This window comes from Eufriesea mexicana, unplaced genomic scaffold, assembly GCF_001483705.2.
Source record: "Eufriesea mexicana isolate 0111107269 unplaced genomic scaffold, ASM148370v2 scaffold19034, whole genome shotgun sequence".
In the NCBI taxonomy this organism is placed as follows: domain Eukaryota; kingdom Metazoa; phylum Arthropoda; class Insecta; order Hymenoptera; family Apidae; genus Eufriesea; species Eufriesea mexicana.
The window spans coordinates 91,045-109,600 of NW_016926279.1; the positions used below are offsets into that span (position 1 = coordinate 91,045).

Consider the following 18,556-nt stretch of genomic DNA (forward strand, 5'->3'; position numbering starts at 1 on the left):
ACTACAGGCTTCCGGTGTTCCTTCGGCTATGCGTTATTCATGAAAGCAACTCGTGTTATATTATAATACGCAATTATGGGGGCAATTAATTCGACGCGGCGTGATCGCGTCCGCGCTCGGTGACAATTATTCTTTCTTTTCCCTTTTCATCTCGTGTCTTTCTGAGCTTTCCATCAAGCAACGTTCGGTAACGGAACTGACAACGAGCCACTGGGGGAGCGAGCGCAGGGTGAACACCACGGTGGACGTCGATGGATTCGTTCCAAGCAACGCGATTCCAACATTCGGCTGACGTTTCCCACGGCTTTCGACCACGTTTCCACCAACCTCGTCCTCCATACCTCTACCACCATACCATCTCTCTACCATCCTTGGAGAGACGACGTCGCTTCGTGGGAAACGTAGTCGCTAGAAGAGGACTAAGCCAGCTGATCTCGGCCGATCTAGCAATTTCCCTGATCCGAACGAACAGCGACTAAGCAACAACCGTTTAAATCGAGACAGACGCGAGATGCGATCCATCTGAATCGATGATATCCATTTTCCCTTTGACGGGTACGCTGTACCGATTAATCTCCGCGTGTAAAAGGAGGACTACAGCGGTAATTAGCGAGATGTTATCCGATAACGCGTGTAAGAGCGTGGAAGAAAGCTGGAAACGTTGAACCGTGCTAGGGCAAACGAGAATAGACCAAGGGAATGGCGGAGCTTTAATATCACGGGCCATATATTCGTCTCTAGCATCTGCAGCTCCGGTCCTGCGAGATCGCGACGGAGATTAAAAGACTCTCGAGTCTGGCGTGTAGCTACCTACGGTCGACTGGAAATGGAGGAGCTGTGTGGGAAATGAGCTGGCGTAACCGTGATATATAACATCGTCCGTGGAGGTCGGAAAATTTCGCAGGAGCGTCAGCTGTTGCGAGCGAGGATTCGCAGGCGAGATTTCGCGCGGAGGAGCCTCCGCGTCGACGCAGCTCTCGTTGGAAGGCAGGGCGGAAGCTCATCGCGACGCATAAATCGATGGCCACCGGAAACCGGCGACGTTTATGCGAGTCTAAGCGGTTCTAATTGTCGACACCCAGCGGTTAACGGCTGTTCCAGATTTATCGAGCACACGACGATTCGCGCGCATGCGAACACGTGGCATAACCGTGCTCCCTGCTTCCTTCGGAACCACCCTTTTACGGGGCACCCCAAGAGGCTGTGACTGTAATTCCGGGGTTACGATATGTTTGAAGAAAATTGGTATCTAGGATGAACAGGCATTTGTACAAATGAATTTAATATCGTACAAACTGGAGGGTTCGGTTTAGAAAGGATAAAAATTCGACAAATTTGTCGGTTAATGTCACGAAGAAGATTCTATGGAAATAAATTAAAGATGGCATCGAGTCAGCGATAATTTTATACGTACTATCGGATAAAAATTGTCGGAAGAACGGGGGACATCCAAGTAAATCTAGAAAGTTGGTAAAAAGTAGCGGGATCTCGTCCAAAATGAGACGCGACGTGAATTGCATTGAAAGTCAGTGAACCAGATGAAACGATAGATCACCGAATTTGCATAGAACGGTGTCGCGATGCGCGAGACAGGCGCTGAGACAAAAGACGCGGGCTTGGTAAGCTTAAGGTCAATAATCGAGAACAATGAGGATGTTCGACGCGTAACAAGGAGGCGTGACAGGATAAGCCTAAATGCGGACGTAAGATCCGAGACTCGCAATTAAATACGAGTCAGAAGAAAAGAGAGGTAACGAGGAAAGCGCGTAGACGTGAAAAAAGCATTTCCTCAGTGGGTGCAGAAACACGCGAGAATCGCTGATCGTTTTTGCCACTCGTCGCTCATTGTGAAGCAGCCACGCGACGCACTATAGCACGCGACGACGCGCGCTCGAGTGCAGTGGCGGCGTGCACCGGAAGAAGGAAAAAGCGGCTGAACGACGTGGCAACTCGAGGAAAGTTCACACGTGCGACTGGAAAGAAAAATTTGACTCTGCCACGACCCGATCGCGCCCGAGTCGAGTGACTCGAGTCGACGGAAGTTTCCTCTGGATCCCGGTCGCAGCCCTCGGATGCGCCATGAAACGACACCGGTACCCTCGGGAAATGTCCTCCAAGATTTTCGCGAGAAGTCGTTAAGCCGGAAGCTCTTCGAGTTTTCCGCTTGACGAAAATTCAGCCGAGCTCCACACAGCTTGGAGCGGAGTTGAACGAGCAAAAAGAAAAGGCAGGAGGAGTCGAAAGTGAAGCCTGCATCTATATACGCGCCAGAGAGATCGACGTACCTTTGAGATACCATTCAGAGATTCCTATTCTGAACCAACGACGTCGGCGAATGTAACTAACGAGATGTCTACGAGCCTGAATAAACGAGACGGCGAGTGAGCAGGTGTGCGACTAGTTGGTGAAGAAGCGCGACGACACATCGGTACTTCACAGGTGTCCACATTGTCCGACAACCCTTCGATGCTTTCATCCATCATCGTCACTTTTAGCCCGAATTCGAGAGTGCCGTTCTATTTCAATCGGTCGACGTGTCCCGATTAACTGCTGCAGAGGCAGTTATCGAAAGGCATTAGCACGGAGAGCCCTACTACGCCTTCGTTAATAACTCCGTGCACGATGTCACCGGGCTTGAAAGGACGTAATCATTCGGGAGAAAAAAATCTATTACGTTTTACGAGCGTTCCTCCGGTATCTGGGTTAGATCGAATGCTTGTCGGACAACGTACGTGGCAAATGATCCAGGCGTGAAACTCAGCAGGGTGTCTTCTGTCCGGTAGGAAAGGCTCGAGGAGACCTCGAACCCTCGACCCTTGCACCTCCGTGCCAACCGATACACGACACGTGTATACACGTATACATGGACGAGCACATGTGGGTATTATACAGGTATGCATATCATACGTACGTGTGTGTATGACAGAGGTACGTGTGTACACAGCGAGACGTGTACGCGTATACCTACTGGCTGTCCCTAAGGTCAAGGCGACACACGTTGCCGTACAATTTTCTAGTCGATAATCGTGCAAGGATGACTGTACACTCGTAATGAATATCCAACAGCGTTCGCCTAACTGGCTTCTCGGAACGCGATTCACGACGATCCAAGATCCAGCCGGGATCGCGTTCAGGACTTCTGCTCCGGGCAGGAGTCGTGAGATTCGTCGAACGTCTGCAGCGTCGCGGTATGCCGAATCTCGAAACGGATCTGTCTGCTGCCCACCTGCACGAACAATACGCGTGAAACGGAAGGAAACGACGGAGAAAACGTCATCGACGTTCTCTCACCGAAAGATCGACGTCTCGATCTTCACCGGGAAGAATACCTCTCGTGGAGAACCGGTGGTGCGCTCGTGAAACGGGAAACGCGATCCGTGCAGGCGTGCATGTGCGTCATTCCCAACAGTTTAGCGAGAATTACGTGACAGAATTTCCTGACAGAAATTCCTGACAGAATTCCCTCACAGAAATCCCTGGCAAAAATCCCTGACAGAATTTTCTGACAGATTCCTGACAGAAATTCCTGTCAGAATTTCCTGACAGAATTTTCTGACAGAATTCCCTGACAGAAATTCTTGATAGAAGTTCTTGATAGAACTCCTTGACAGAATTCCCTGACAGAAATCCCTGACAAAAATCCCTGACAAAAATCCCTGATAGAATTTTCTGACAGAGATTCCTGACAGAAATTCCTGACAGAATTTTCTGACAGAATTTCCTGACAGAATTTTCTGACAAAATTTTCTGATAGAATTTCCTGGCAGAATTCTCTGACAAAAATTCCCTGAGAGAAATTCCTGACAGAATTTTCTGACAAAATATTTTGATAGAATTTCCTGGCAGAATTCTCTGACAAAAATTCCCTGAGAGAAATTCCTGACAGAATTTCCTGACAGAATATGATGCCAAAATTTCACAAGCGACGAAAGTATCGCTGAAAATTAAGAAGAGTTGAAAAGTGGTGAGAAATAGTCGTGGAAAGAAAAATTCATCTTTCGATTCCTTCCTTCTTGTCCCGAAGATTTCACACGGCCAGGACGGGTCCCGACAATCGCAGTTTCGCGAGAGTTACTTTCTCGATTTCGACAGCGAAATGGGTTCGATCTATCGAGATCGAGTCCCTATGGAGGACGAAGGTAACGAGTTATCCAAGTTTCCTAAGTTACAGCAAAGTTGGAGGGTCGAAAGGACGCGGGTGGATTAAAAAATCTCAATTTCTTTATTTCCTTCGGATTTATCGCCTCGTTAAAGGATCTTCGATTTCTTCCTGTCGCGCCGAGGCGCGCGCTCTATCGGAAGAAGAAACGCTGACAGATCGCTGGAATGTGTGGCAAAACGTGCTATCTTACCTAAAACGCCTCGTCCTCGGCTCGATTAAGGGCTGGCTAACTTCGCGAACCGCTAAAGCGAAACGTCGAACTCTGTACAGAGTGCTCGAATACGAGGACGCTACCTTCGAATCGAGCGAAATTTCTTCCCTACTTTCTTCCTCCCGAGTGTATCGAACGGACACTCGATCGGGAGTCCCTGGAAAAATGATCGGTCGTGCTGTATCCCCTATACTTCTCGAACATCGAGCAATTTTTCGCACGACAAGCGACAAAGTTTCTATTAACCGAATAACTCTAGGCGGTAGTGACGGTGTCTACGGGCAAACGCGATCACCACTTATGCATCGTAAAACTGCACACGTGTAACTTGAGCAATTCACCGAACAGGGGTGGAAATGAACGCCAAGAAAGCGGTAACGAGTGGAACTTACGAATATCTTTTGATTGCGACAAGGACGGTTTCTGTACTGTTAGCGTTGCTCGAAGCGTACCTGGTAACACAGGCTGTTTAGACAGCAGCACACGCAACGACATCGTATAGGAAACTATTCGATCCTCGAGAAGTATGAACGAGAATTGGCGAGGAAATAATCGGTCGAACGATTAAACGCTGGAACTACCGATCGTACAACGTGTACTTGGATATAGCTTACATAGTTAACGAGTAATAGGAAATCTATTATGAGTTATATGAAAATTCCGCGTTCAACTATATCTCTTGTCACTTGGCTTCGCGAGGATACCGGGCTCCCTTCGGACCCTCGTTAATAGCGACAGAAAAACGGGATTTGAAAATAATAGCGTATTTTGTCACGGAAAAATGGAGTTCGAATTCTCCAGCTACGAGGGTCCAACAGACTATAATGGAAATTCCATAATGGAAATTTGTAGATATCTCATGTTATTCTAATCTTCAGCTATCCTGATAGATCGCGATAGTTTTAGAATTAGAAATTGGAATTTATTTAAATGAAAATCGACACAAAAAGCAGCAATTTTCAGCAACTTGGAAAATGAAAAATACGAATAAACGCTATTGGCAGTTCAAGCGATCAAGATCGACCGAAAATTCCCGCTTCTCGATCGACTCGTAGAACATCATCCCCTCTGCTGGAAGCACCCTGTACACCAGTCGACGGCGTGCACTTTTTCCAGAATCCGCTCGATAATCCGTTTCACGGCGAAAACAACAAGGCAGCGATATCGAGCAATGAGAGATTTATCCCGGATTAAACGTGATAATTCACGGAAGTGGACGACAACCCTTAATCCACGTGGAATGGCCGCGAGCCGAGGATAGTCGCGCGATCTGCGGGCCTTCGCGAAATATCGAGATCGGTATTCCGGCACGGCTTGCGTCACGAGGTCGAATAAAATCAATTATTAGATGGTAAATCTCGCGCGAAATTCAGCGGACGCGATTTATGCCGCTAATACGAATCGATTAATCGGCACGTCGTTGCGTCTCTGGCCGTGATAAATCCCGGCTAGGGATATTTAGATGATCCCGGCCGTGAATCACGATTAAAACGAACGTTCTAGCAGCTTTCGGCGACGATTTCGCGGATCAACGACGCGATTATTAAACCTGCCGTCCGATGAATTATGCTTGGAAATTTGAAACGGGCGAAAGAAGAGAAACCACCCGGGTGTCTGTCTTCGTTCGTACGAGAAAATCGTGTCGTACGATCTCGGATTTCCTACGGGGAGAAAAATCGCGCCTTCCCTTTCGGATATTCGTCCCGGTGGATGAAGATCTCGGCAGGCAGATAAGATAGAGAGGCTAAAGGATGGAAAGAAAATTGCGGGTATTCGCAAGTAGCAATAACCCCGAGCACAATGGTTGGCGAAGTTACGTAAGCGCAACCCTAACGCGAGCCGGCTGGAATACCAGATAGAGGAGTGCGATCGTTCTGAACCGACGACGAAGGCAACAGTCGATCCTCGAGCGATCGAATAATCGACTCGCTCTCCTATGTACAGAGTCCGCATAATTGCTAGCGTAATCTCGAATGTTCATTGCGATTCCTGTCTCGCTGAGCCTATCTACGAGAAGAAGGTGTTCCTTAAAGCTACTTTAGGGCCGAAAGCTCGCACCTTTGGTTTCATCGATCCGCTGTCACCCGGGGGACCCGTCTCTGCAGTCCCAAGGACGCTGATGGATCCGACGATAACGTTCGACGACGAAACAGAGAAACGAACGCGACACACCGCTGGGACGTGTGTCGGCGATCGAACGAAAGATCGGATGAAAAATCGGTGGAAAAATCGGTCGGAAAATCGGCAGAAAAATCGAAGGAAAAACGAGGCGCGACACGGTCGAAGGGCGACACGTTCGAGGAATCGCAGATCGATCTGCTCGAGCGTGGCCGCGGAGCTTCGACTGCGAACTTGGAGCGTTTGGTCGGGACCCGCGATACTCGACGGAACTTGGACAAGGTCAAGGGAACGAAAACCACCGGAGAACGAGCTTTCGTTCGTCTCCGTTCGCGCGATATCGATTCGATTATCCGCGTGCTGCGGCTTCTTGGTCGACGGCTTTATCCAATTCCGTGGAACTGGATAAAGGGAAAAAAAAGAATAGCGGGTCCGACCGAGAACGAAAAGTGTAGCGGGGGGTCGCGGGGTACGCGGGGTTATCTTTCTCTTTCGTCTGGCACCGAATCTCTTCCGTTGGTTTCCATCGCGAATGCTTCAGCGTCGTCCCGTGGAACTTGATGGAATTCGGACAGAGTTGCGTAGTTAGAGGGGGCCAGAGTCGCGGGGGCGTGATTCGTTTGTGCGATCGGACGAGAAGAAGGCGGGCACGAGCTCGGGCAGGATTCGATGCGCGGCTTCCAGTTGAGTTTTTAATCTAAAAATGGAAGACGTAGGATAGGGCTGACGAGCGGCGAGGCTCGACCTAGGCGGGGACCATAGACAATTCGCCGGTGGAAGACGACCGTTGGAATCGTCCATCCCTGTCGATCCCTGTCGATCCCTGTCGATCCTTTCATCGACCGAGCATAGGGACCTTCGACGATGGCGACGGAACGTGTGGCTCGAGATCGTAATCGTGCGATCGAATCTACTATCAACGAAATATACTACTCTGGGATTTTCATTTAAGGAGTCTTTTCTAACGGAATCGTTCTAAGTCGAAAGATACCTTACGTAGACGATAAACGAACCCTGTCGGCTCCAAACCATCACTATTCTTCTATAACTCGAGCTTCGAAACTTCCATTTAAATGCTTTCGATCGATATACACATCATTCGCAAAATAACGATCGAGGTCAATCAGTTTCCTATTTAATACCATAGTCATCTACGTTGCTATAAATTTCGAAACGCGCATTGCGGAAGAACAGCAACTGCTCGAAGGTCGTTCCTACTAGGGGTACAAACGCGTGAAAAGGGATCGTGACCGCGAAAAATCTGCACCTAAACGACACCACGCGAAATTCTGCGAAGAGAACGCGAAGTACTTTCAAGGAGGACATATCGTCTGGTATTTTGCTCGGTGAATTTCGGCAATGGCGGACAGACCGATGGGACGAGGAGCCCCTTGTACGTAACGTAGCAGGAACACATTTGTTGTGCCGGTGACGGCGCACGTCGCGACGACCCGTGTTCGTTCGTGCATATGAATCTTATCATTGATTTAAAGCCGTCGCGGTACACGTTCGCCAGCTGACACGCGCGGTTCACGCAGCGGACGTTTACGTAAAGATCGCTCGTGAACGGCCTGACATGTCACAGACGCGCCTATTATGCTCGATCATAGTTCGCTGTTACCACACGGTTAACGTTGGGTAAACCGTTGGATACCGTTCCGGTAATAAAACGGCTAATAAAAAGTGGCTGGAAGAAAGAAGACGACGCCTCGAGTTGAAGTTGCTCGATCAGGCGAACCGAGATTCGATTCAGCGGTAATTGGAACAGCTTCCGTGGCGGATGGCGGATACCAAGATGGCGGGTGATCGGCGGCTAATTCGCGAATTGATGGACGATTAACGGGTAATAGAGGGAAAAATCGGTGGACCGCTGAGAAATGAAAGGTGGTCGAAAAGACAGGACGAAAGGGGAGGTTTAATGGTACTCCGATGAGCTGACTGGCGCGGTCGGAATCTCTGGACTGATTAAAATTAGACACGGGAGATTTAACGCGGTGGTTTCAATTTCAAATTAGCCGCGCTGCGCGATGTTTAAATAAATTTCACCGGTAAAAGTGGGAAGGTCATATCTCGGGAATTAATGGACGATTAACACGCGGCGAAGGAAAATGGAGGACACTGGACCGCTGAAAAATAGCGATCGTGAAGGAAAGTGGGTGTAGCAGGGAGCGACGCTTAATGGGGTTCCGATGGGGTCTCGTCCTCGATCTGCCAGCCGACCAGATCATTTATCACTTCTCATTTTCTCCCGTTAACGTCGTCTCTCGCTACGTGCGAGCTGATTTACGAGTCTACGTTCTACCATCTTGCCGCAATCGATACGCGTCGAATTCTCCGTATCGAGGTATCCATAACAGCCCTTATTAACACGCATTCGTACGTGCCCTGAAACCCGGCTGGACGAACGGATTTTCATATTTCCTCGAACGAGGCATTCACGGTATGGGGTTGGGAAAAATTAGCACGCGATCTCGAGCCACATTTCGCCTTGCTTCGTTCCTTCGTGACGCTTTCGGAAGCATCGTCTCTCGCAGAAGGGATGATATACTACTGTCGAAGAACTACTCTGCGTGCTTCGAAAGACGAGAGGGGGTAAGACTGGAGAAAAGGCCGCTCGACTGGAAGAGGTAATCCTAAGGTCGATCTACGAGTTCTCGAAGAGATCTAACGATTTCGATCAGGGAGACGAGGCCCGGACTCGCCGTGCTCGAGGTAATTCGAAATTATCTGCCAGCGATAGATCTCGGGAGCGCGGCGAGCCCAGCGGCTCTTCCCTCTGGTGTCTAACCAGAATATTCGCTACAACATCGATTTAGAATTCGCCACCAGAAGAGAGTAGAGTAAGGCTAGAGATAATTTCAATTAGACCGTAGTGGCACGACCGAACGTTGGTCGACGGTGACTGATAACGAGTCGGTAGTAATCTAGACCGCTAATCTACGGGTAGAACCTTAGTATCGGCACGATCGATCACGTCCAAGCGGAACAAGACCGTTCCGACTGGCGCGTCGACCTTTCCACTATTCCAACCAAGAAATTCGAATTACCGTTCGAAATTCATACGATCCGACTCGTACACTCGAATCGCTGGAACATGACGCGAGAACGAGCAGAGAAGAGGAGAGAATAACGCTCGTTTCTCCAAGAACGGTAGCATCACAGAAGAAATGTATCACAAAGAAAAGCCCGGAGATTTCTCGTGCGTTGCGACTTCGCTTGCCAGGCAAGAAGCGCAAAGTCTCTCGCGGAAGCACGACCGAGAATAAAGCCGATTCGGCGTGCACGCGCGAGATCTCGATGAACCGTTGATCGTTGAGCGGCAAGACGCGCCTGGATCGGCCAAGGAAGCCTACGAAACGCGTTTACCATCCGGTGGAATGGGTTTTGGAGCGGTTCCAAGCGCAAGAGCGAACGCTCTCGTCTGACCGGCCGGTCTAGACCGACGCAGCACGTGCGTTCTGCGTTCCTGCGCTTTATTTATTACTCGAAGCGCGACGCGGCAAGGTGCGGCAATCGAGAGCAGGAGACTGCAGTGCACCACCCTCCGTTTTCCATCTCTCGATCTCTTCGATTCCCTGCCAAAGGGGACAAGGAGGAACGATAAACCGGTTCCCCCTCGATCGCTCGGAAGAACGCATCCATTTGCGTCTTACGTCTCCTGTTCGCGTTCCGCGCGCAGATATTTCAATGGGTTCTTTTAACTCGAGTTCGAGCGGATCTCATCCTGTCTGCTCGAGAAGGAGGAATCTGGGCGGGAGAGAATCTTCGATGCCGCCCACTCTGCTCCCAACGGCAGATTTATCCAGCTCTTATCAAGCCCACCGAATGATTCGTAGTGCACGCGAGCGCGTAGATAAAATAGCGAGAATATCACCGAGGAAGAGAAAGCACACGGTTCGAGATTCGAACCCTCGCTGGCAGTGCTTGAGGGAGAGCCAACCCCCTTCGGGGGTCGTGCTTAACAACCGGGATTCGATGTCACGAGCAACCACGATATTTCGTCGTCGCGGTCTACGTACGCTCAACGGACAATTCGTTATCTTGCTATCTGGACTAGCGGCAACTTCCTCGTCTATTCGGGTCGGAGTAGCTTGAAACCGAGAAATCATCCGAATAACCGAATCCCGGGAATTAGTGTCCGAGCGACCCGCCGAACCTAAACCGATCGCTCGGGTCGTCGGAGGATCCAGTCTCGAGAAGTTCTAGGATACGTAGCCCTGGATCGGAACACAAACGTTTCGTTCTTTTAAACACCGGGTTCGAAGGGTTCTCGAAGAACCGCCGGGTCGTACCGATGAAGCTGTGTACGACCGAACCCAACAGCCTGGCGATCTAGAGCTCGAACAGCAGCGAGAATGAAATTACCGAAAGTTCGAAAGGACTGCTCTCGACTCGGTTAGATACCGAGATCGAAATTAGGCAGACTAATAGGCAGACTCCTTAACTCCTTCTAAGATATGGAACGCTCAGTCTTCTGCCGATACAGCGTCCTCTCGTCGCCTCGAGGATAGCTGATATCCTGAGACCTGTCGTGTGATATGATTTACCTACACCTTTGTAATTCTACCTGTCTCATATCTGAAACTCGAGCCTAATTTACCAGACCGTCGAACAAGCCTAACCCAAACGGATAATCAACCCCGGATTCAAACCCTTGCGAGCGATCTGCGCGAGGAAAAAGACTCTGCACGAGTGGTGGATGGACTCACCAGAAAGTGGGGGTGCAGTGGGGTGGGACGATCGTGGGACCGATAATCTCGATCGCGGGTGAAGCTGAAAGGAACGAACGGTCCGATGCAATCGCTGTCCCGAGCCCGGCTCACACCCTTGTCTCGTTGTAGGGGCTGGAGGAGCTGGTGCCCTGGCGACGTTGCCGATCACTGTCACCGGGCACGTTAAACGCGACATTCGGCACCGTGGTGGGGTCAACCGGCTGATAATGGGACTGCACCGGCTGCCCGCTCGGCTGCGATTGGTGAGAGTGGGAGGAAGACGAGGGTGGACCCTCGCTTATGGAGGTCGTCGAGGCGAGAATACGGCGACCGCGTACCTGGTAACGTTGGGGGTAGCAGCGGCCGCAGCAGGCATGCAGCAGGCCGCCCCTGGAGGCAGTGCTGTGCGCGGGGGAGGTCAGGGGCGACGGCGAGCCCGGCCTCTTCGGGGCACCGTTGTAGGGTACCTCCATCTCCACGAACTCGCGATCCTGCAACAGAAATTGCGCATTCTCTCGTTAAAATGGAAATAATCGCTGGATTTCGAGCAAGGGTAGCGTGAAAACAGATGGGGATGGGGGTGTCTACATAGGACATTTTCTTGCTTTCTGTGCTTGTGGGTGTATTATACAAAGTGTGTCTGGTGCCAGTGAACGATGCGCGGAGTGAAGTGTTTGAGTGTGTTTATTTCTCAGGTCTGGGGGATAGTAAGAGTGGTCGTTCTCGGAGGTACAAAGGGGTGTGAATGCACGTGTAAGGGTGTTTAAAGATGAATGCAACGTGACTATAACGTTTATAGTCTCGGATCTATTTTTAATAAACGCAATTTTTACGATCTTTAAGAAACCTATGTCTCGACTTCGCCACCAATTTTCCCTACGCTATTTTATTCGGGGAGTATAATAATTGGGACGTATATGAGTAACTGCACGTAGTTCATTGTTAGTAAGAACGCTATAGATTCTTGGTACGCTTTATTCAAGAATCCACGTCGTTCAAATAGCGTGAAACGATGTGGCCTAACCGTTGGGCCTCCATCCTGGGACTGAATTGACTGACCCCAGGAAGGTCTCGTAAATTCTGCGACTCTAGTCTAAAGGAAAAGCTACAAAAGGGTTTCCAGATGTACAGTATAGTTCCAATAGTTATTACAAATAATAATTTTGAAGTCAAGGAACGCAGCAAAGTAAACGAAGCAAATAAGGCGAGAGTAGGCGGAAGAGATACGTAATCGCGAGATCTTTCGTTCGTAGTTGATACAGTAACTCTAACGCGTAGAAGGAAGCGAGAAATCGAACAGTTCCGCCTACTTAATATAGCGCCACATCGTTTTTAGATCAAGGATAAAGTTTTCTAGAACTAGTCGAAGGTACATATGTGCCCGCCAGGGTAGAGCCAATGGCTAAGTTTACAGTCTCGTAATTTACCGTCTAAAGTTTCGATCCCCCTTGTTCCAACTTTTATAATCCACGATACTATACCGATAGACCGTTGCTGTAAATTCCAGCGACTCCTTCCCTCAGGGAAATTCGTAAACATTTCGCGGAACCTCGAAACGAGCTTGTCGACCCTCCCCGTTTGGCATCCGCGTCCATTTTTAATCCAACACCGACGCGATCGAGCAGATTATGCGCGTCGTTGCACGACCTTAAATTATATATTCCATTTGGAAATTAAAGCAGCTTTGCTTTTCATCGCAGTTATCGACAACGTAGACGCGTTGCACGTGTAGCCAAAGTAGATCGAGAACGTGCCTTGTCAGACAACCTCTTCCCGTCTCGGCTCTTCGTTTACGTTTGATAGGTCTATCTCGGAACGATACGAGTCGATCTTCCTTTCGAAGCTTGTTCACCCTTGGAAATGGTCCGCTCCGGTATCGGGCGGAAGAAAATGGTGCTTCGAAAAGCGGAAAACGGGCTATAAAGCGCGAAATCGAAGAAGAAATACGAGGTGACGAGAACGATTGCTCGGAAAGCAATATTACTCGCCTTTTGACACACCGGACCACGCGGGACCATTTCCAACCAGGTCCCACTGATCGAGATCCAACTTTGGTCCGCCGAGTATTGCTCGCATCGTGTTGCGAGTTGTTTCTCCGCTAGAAGTACATAGCCAGAGGGAGGGCACGCGTTTATGCAAAGGTACACACGTCGTTACTCTCGTGTCCCGGCCATTTACGTCAGGATTTCCAGCTCAATCACGGCGAGAACACAAACGCAAACTTCATCGAGACTTGTCGATGATTTTATTAACGTCCAGAATTACGCCGAATTAGCGAGTGGAAGTTGAAAAGAGTAGGCGTCGAATTTCCCGTGGAATTCCCGATAATCGATGGACCAAGGGTGGAATGGAAAAAGGGCTAATCGACGCGAGGCAAGCAGCCGCAATGTCGGACCGCAAAAATAGACCAGTCCGTTCGTAACCTCATAGCGGGAATCGATCGCGAGCCACGGAAAATCTGTCGCACGAGTATTTAACCTAGCCTAGGCACAGCCTCCGAGGCTTCCCTCTGAATTTTCGCCGAGTGGTTTCCAGAAGAGATTGCGTGGCTGCTCCATTCCGCGGGATCGAATCTTCGCCGCGGAGAGAGTTCTCGCGGAACTGACGTCGAGATTACTCGATAACCACCCTTTTCTTTCTACTCGCCCAACTAGTTCCCGCTTTCATCCTCGAAACTTTGACAGTGGATAGGCTAGGTCTGACGTCCTCCACTTCCGATTGTCCAACGACGAAACACGCATACCTTTCCCTTTTCGTTCTACCTTCTATCTGCTATCTGTCTTGCACACGGTCGTTTTACTCGGAAAAATCGATAGGCTTTCGCATCGGTAAATTCCGGCTAAAAGGTCACACCGATAAAGCACATCGGGCTTGTCCAGCGCGAGCGAAAGTCAAAGCAGCCGACGAAGACGAATATCGGCGCGGGCTTTGAGAGTCATCGCGGCCATCTCTGTGTGAGCGTTATCTACGACGCCGGAATACTTTTCGAAACGTGGCTATTGATTGGCGTTTCCTTGTCAATAGACGGTCTATCGACTAAACGAGCGATATAATTGTAGCACGCCGACCAAGCAACATCGACCACGCTCCGTCGCGGACGGACTCGAGATGGCCGCGTTAACATTCATAAATTCGTTTCCCGTCGTTCGATACCCTGACCCCGTGCGGAGATTTAAATTTCATGAACCGCGGAATCGTGGCGGATCGCGACGACTCGGAAAATTCGGATTATTTTACAGGCACAAATCAGAATCGTGAAAAATTGTTAAGGGGTTATAATGCAAAGAAATAGAAGCCAGTGGAAACGGTGGAAAAACTGTATAGATGTTTATTAACACTTTGTTGACCAGCAATTTTACACAGAAACTGTGTCGTGTCATCGGCTATTATTTTGTAATCCAATCTTCAAAATCACTTTCACGCGCAATATTCTATATCATCCTGGGTTTCATAAATTGAAATAGATAATGCAAGTGCAATGACGAGTCAACTCGTCAATGGTCAACAACGTTTAGGCTGGAAAAGACGAGTTAACGAGTCACTGGTCAACAATGTGTCAACACTTTGACTAGCCACGTTGGTCATTGGTGACCGGAACGCTTGAACTACTTAAATTACATTGAACAACATTGAATGAAAATTGACAGTTAGTGCATTTTGAATATAACCGCTAATTAGAAGATACATTGACATAAGAAGTGCCAAAGATTTTTATTAGAATATCAAGAAAATATTCGAACAAATCTTGCATCTAGCGGTGCATCTCACGAGGCGTCAGAAGTGCCAAAGATTTCTATTAGAATATCAAGAAAATATTCGAACAAATCTTGCATCTAGCGGTGCATCTCACGAGGCGTCCTGAGCGAAACAAATAATTTCGGCGTGTCAATCAAAAGGTTAAACGGGCAAACGGTTGGAACTGGCCTGTCTGTTTAGAGCCATGCAGGTCAAAAGACGTGTCTAGAAAACGGTAAATAAAAGACACGCGCTGACAAAAGACAAAACGCAGAGGAAGAAATCGCCCCCACATCGCTAGGATGTAGAGTTTATTTCGTACGTATTTAGTTTCTATTGCAACAAAAATATTCCTCACTGGACCGCAACGAAGACGGGGGGTGTAGAAAAGCGAAGAAACGAGGAGAAAAGAGCTGGAAAAAATTGGAAACGAAGGAGAAGAACGGAGAGAGAGATGCTGGTAAACGAGGCAGAATCCGATCCGCGGCTTTATTCGCGCGAGTATTTCGGAATAGGCCAGCGTCTCCGGCGTTTCCCGGATTAAACTCGTCCTTATCGCGTCAGAGCCTCTTATTTTCGTTGCCGCGAGCGGCAGCGGAGCGTGGAAATAAAACGAGCCAACTCCAACGGGGCCTAGATACCCGACCGACAAAAGACATCCTGCTGCTCGCACCTCTATCGCTTCACCTCGCAGGATCTCGTTGATATACGAGCGTGTTCCCGCAGGAGGAAACGCGATTGGTCTTGCTTGGATCGACGAATGGACGAGTCGCGGGGCGACTCGGGGAAGATCCTTTATCCGAATCCTCGGGGCGAGTCTGGTGCTTCGTATGGATTCGTTCGTTAGTCCAGGAGCAGAGGAGGATCGGACGGTGAAATCGCGAGGCTATTGATCAAGGGGCCAACGTCTCGTGAGAACGTTTGGCGGTAGATGGTAGAAAGGGATGGAACGCGGTTGTATGCGTTTCTCAACTTTGTTTCAAAGCGGCAACTTAGACGGTTCTTTGTCACATACTGGAGCAAGGATACGTGTTCCACTTTGATCAGCGAACAATAGCGAGTTCGGTAATGCCGCGCTTTGTGCGATCAATCTCTCCCTGTGCCGAGACACGAGACAGCGGGGGTGCAAGGTACACGGACTGGCGTCAAAAGAAACGATCGTGGAGGAACGGACCGACGAGCAGTCTGGATCGTCAGCGAACTCGGAGCAAGACTGCAGGTATCGCGGAAGGGGTGTGTTTAACGCTGAAAAGCAGAGAGGTTTGGGTTTCCAGGAGAAGGAACAGGCCGGCTTAATTAATACGCGATGAGCAGTTAAGTAGCCGAGGAAAAAGTTTCTTCCAAGTTCCCGGGAATACCGAACTAACTATCATTCATTCTACTTCGAACTTGATGAATATAAATTGCACTTGCTCCAACTGCTCCGGGCGCTATGATTTTTCCGGCCAGGATGCGATCGTCGTTAGAAAAAGGATGGAAAAGGGGGAAGAAAAATTGGTGCAGAAAAGTTTATCGATTCGTCTGGAACGATCTTTGATCCCCGTGTCCGAACGATACTTAACACCGTCGTTATTTTACCCCGATCGTATTTTCATTTGGAAAATATACAATCGCGACGGAGTTGACGTCAGAGAATAGAAACGGGCAGGCCTGCGTGAAAAAGAACCCGCGTACAGAGCGGCGGCTTCTATAAACAGAGTGGTAGCGCTATTTTTGTTACGGCGGATTGTAAAGGTGGTTATAAACGCAACTGACCTCTCCAAGATAGTGACGCGTGTCATGACACCGTTTTGGAGGGCTACCAATTGCGACGTCTAACTAGCGCAGCCATTGATCTCCATCGTCGCGAGATCCAGCCGCGCGCCGTTTAAATATAAATTAAACAAATTCCCGCGCCTCCACTTGCCTCGTTTCCCGCTCACAATCGCGTTTAATGGATCGGAAAGCGGAATCGGCCGGTTTCCGATCCAATTGCTCGCCAATTCGCGATCGTATCGTGCCGGATTGGAGAAAGTGTCCATTGAGCGAAAATTCAATTGCATTTCAAAGGATCAGGGTGTATCCTCGAAAAAGGAGCGTTTTTCTCGAGTCTACGCGAAAAATCTCGCGATACGACCAGCACGATAGAACCGTGTCGCGATTATTATTCGAAGTTCGTGGAAATTTGGCTTCGCCATTCGGCGAAGACGAATACCAGCAACGGGCGACACCATTTTAGAAATGCAGCGACCGCAAGACGCGCCAGGATGGATATGCATTCCCTGCTTAATAGAGGCGGTGATCAGCGTTCGTAAATTCAGCCGGGCCATCCTCGTGCCCCATAAATAACTCGCCACGTCGCTCGACCGGACCCCGCAACGCCGTACACTTGTCGCCATTTTATGGATGTTCCTACCTATCCGTACGTTCCATCCTATTTCGTCGGATTACCTCTTGCCTTCGCGTCAGACCGAGTCCTGATAATCGACCAGCGAGAAAACGCGATTTACCGCGTCGATTTTTATCAATCTCCCACGCGGTGGATTCAAGGTAGACACCTCAGACGAGCCGGCGATCCGCTTCGAGCGGAATTTAATCGACCCCGCTATTGGCAGTTGGGGAAGTACGAGTGGTGGAAATAGCCGGCCAATTTCTCAGACTGATTTTGTTTCTGAATAATCGAAAGGAGATCTCGTAATCCAAGTTCGAGACTTTGGTCCGTTGCCAAGTATATCAAGGAGCGAGGTTCCACCGAGAAGTTTCGAACCTATGTGTATTTTTTGGCTAGCCATTATTTGCCAGTTCCCTCTGTGATAAAGGTTTCCTCGGTTTTGAACGCGAAAATCGGAAAGAGTTAAACAGACTCTGTCGAATTACTTCGAAGCGGCGGAAAGACGAAGTCGCGGACCATGGAGAGGTACAAATATGGCGGCGATGGCGGCGGCTGCTGAGCATTCGGCGTTGCGTATGCATTGCGACACCGAAAAGCGGTGACACGGCTAAACCACTTGCGAATTTAATATCGTCCCGCTGAGGATGAACACACCGGAAACTACCGAGTAGTACACGAACGAGAAAAAGAATATAAAACTAGCAAAGAAGCGAGTCGGGACAGAGACCCTGACCCAACGGACCAAGCCAGACAAAATTTTTCTCCCCATCGATCGATCTTAAACACGAGAACGCTTTTCCACGTGCTCCAAGCCAAACGTGTCCCTTGCTCGAGACTAGACTTCCGCTCGTGCAACTCCTCTCGTCTCAATTTTCTCTCGCGAACTGCTGACTCGGTGAACAGGAAGAAGACACGGGGCTAACTTTACCGAATTGCTCGCGTCCTCGTCGAGCAGAGGGTCAAAATGAAGTTCCCATCTTGAAACACGAACGATGTTCGGAGCAACGAGAATCCTGTTTTCGAGGAGAGAATGTTGCTTTCGTTCGAAGAAAGGAACGAACACTTTCTTCCGACGCTCACGTCCGCCATGCCACGCGAATCGGAAAATCCGATGGGGCTACGCTATTGTTGGATCTCTTTAACGCCGTTTCCCGGCTATAATTAGTCCCCGGGTCTCGGGATGACGTCTCGCCTCGACGACTTCGATTCCCGAAGAGATTCGATCGAGGTCGACCACGACCCGGAAG

General features: G+C 49.4%; 1 protein-coding gene across 3 annotated transcripts in view; it reads right to left on the reverse strand.

Annotated features, from left to right (window-relative positions):
• Shal (potassium voltage-gated channel protein Shal) overlaps positions 1-18,556 on the reverse strand; it is a 119,067-nt gene that overhangs the window by 18,586 nt on the left and 81,925 nt on the right. For all 3 annotated transcript variants that reach the window (XM_017909624.1, XM_017909626.1, XM_017909625.1), the window contains exon 4: positions 11,542-11,694. In XM_017909624.1, the coding sequence (XP_017765113.1) occupies positions 11,542-11,694 (153 nt within the window). The remainder of the gene's footprint in view (positions 1-11,541; positions 11,695-18,556) is intronic.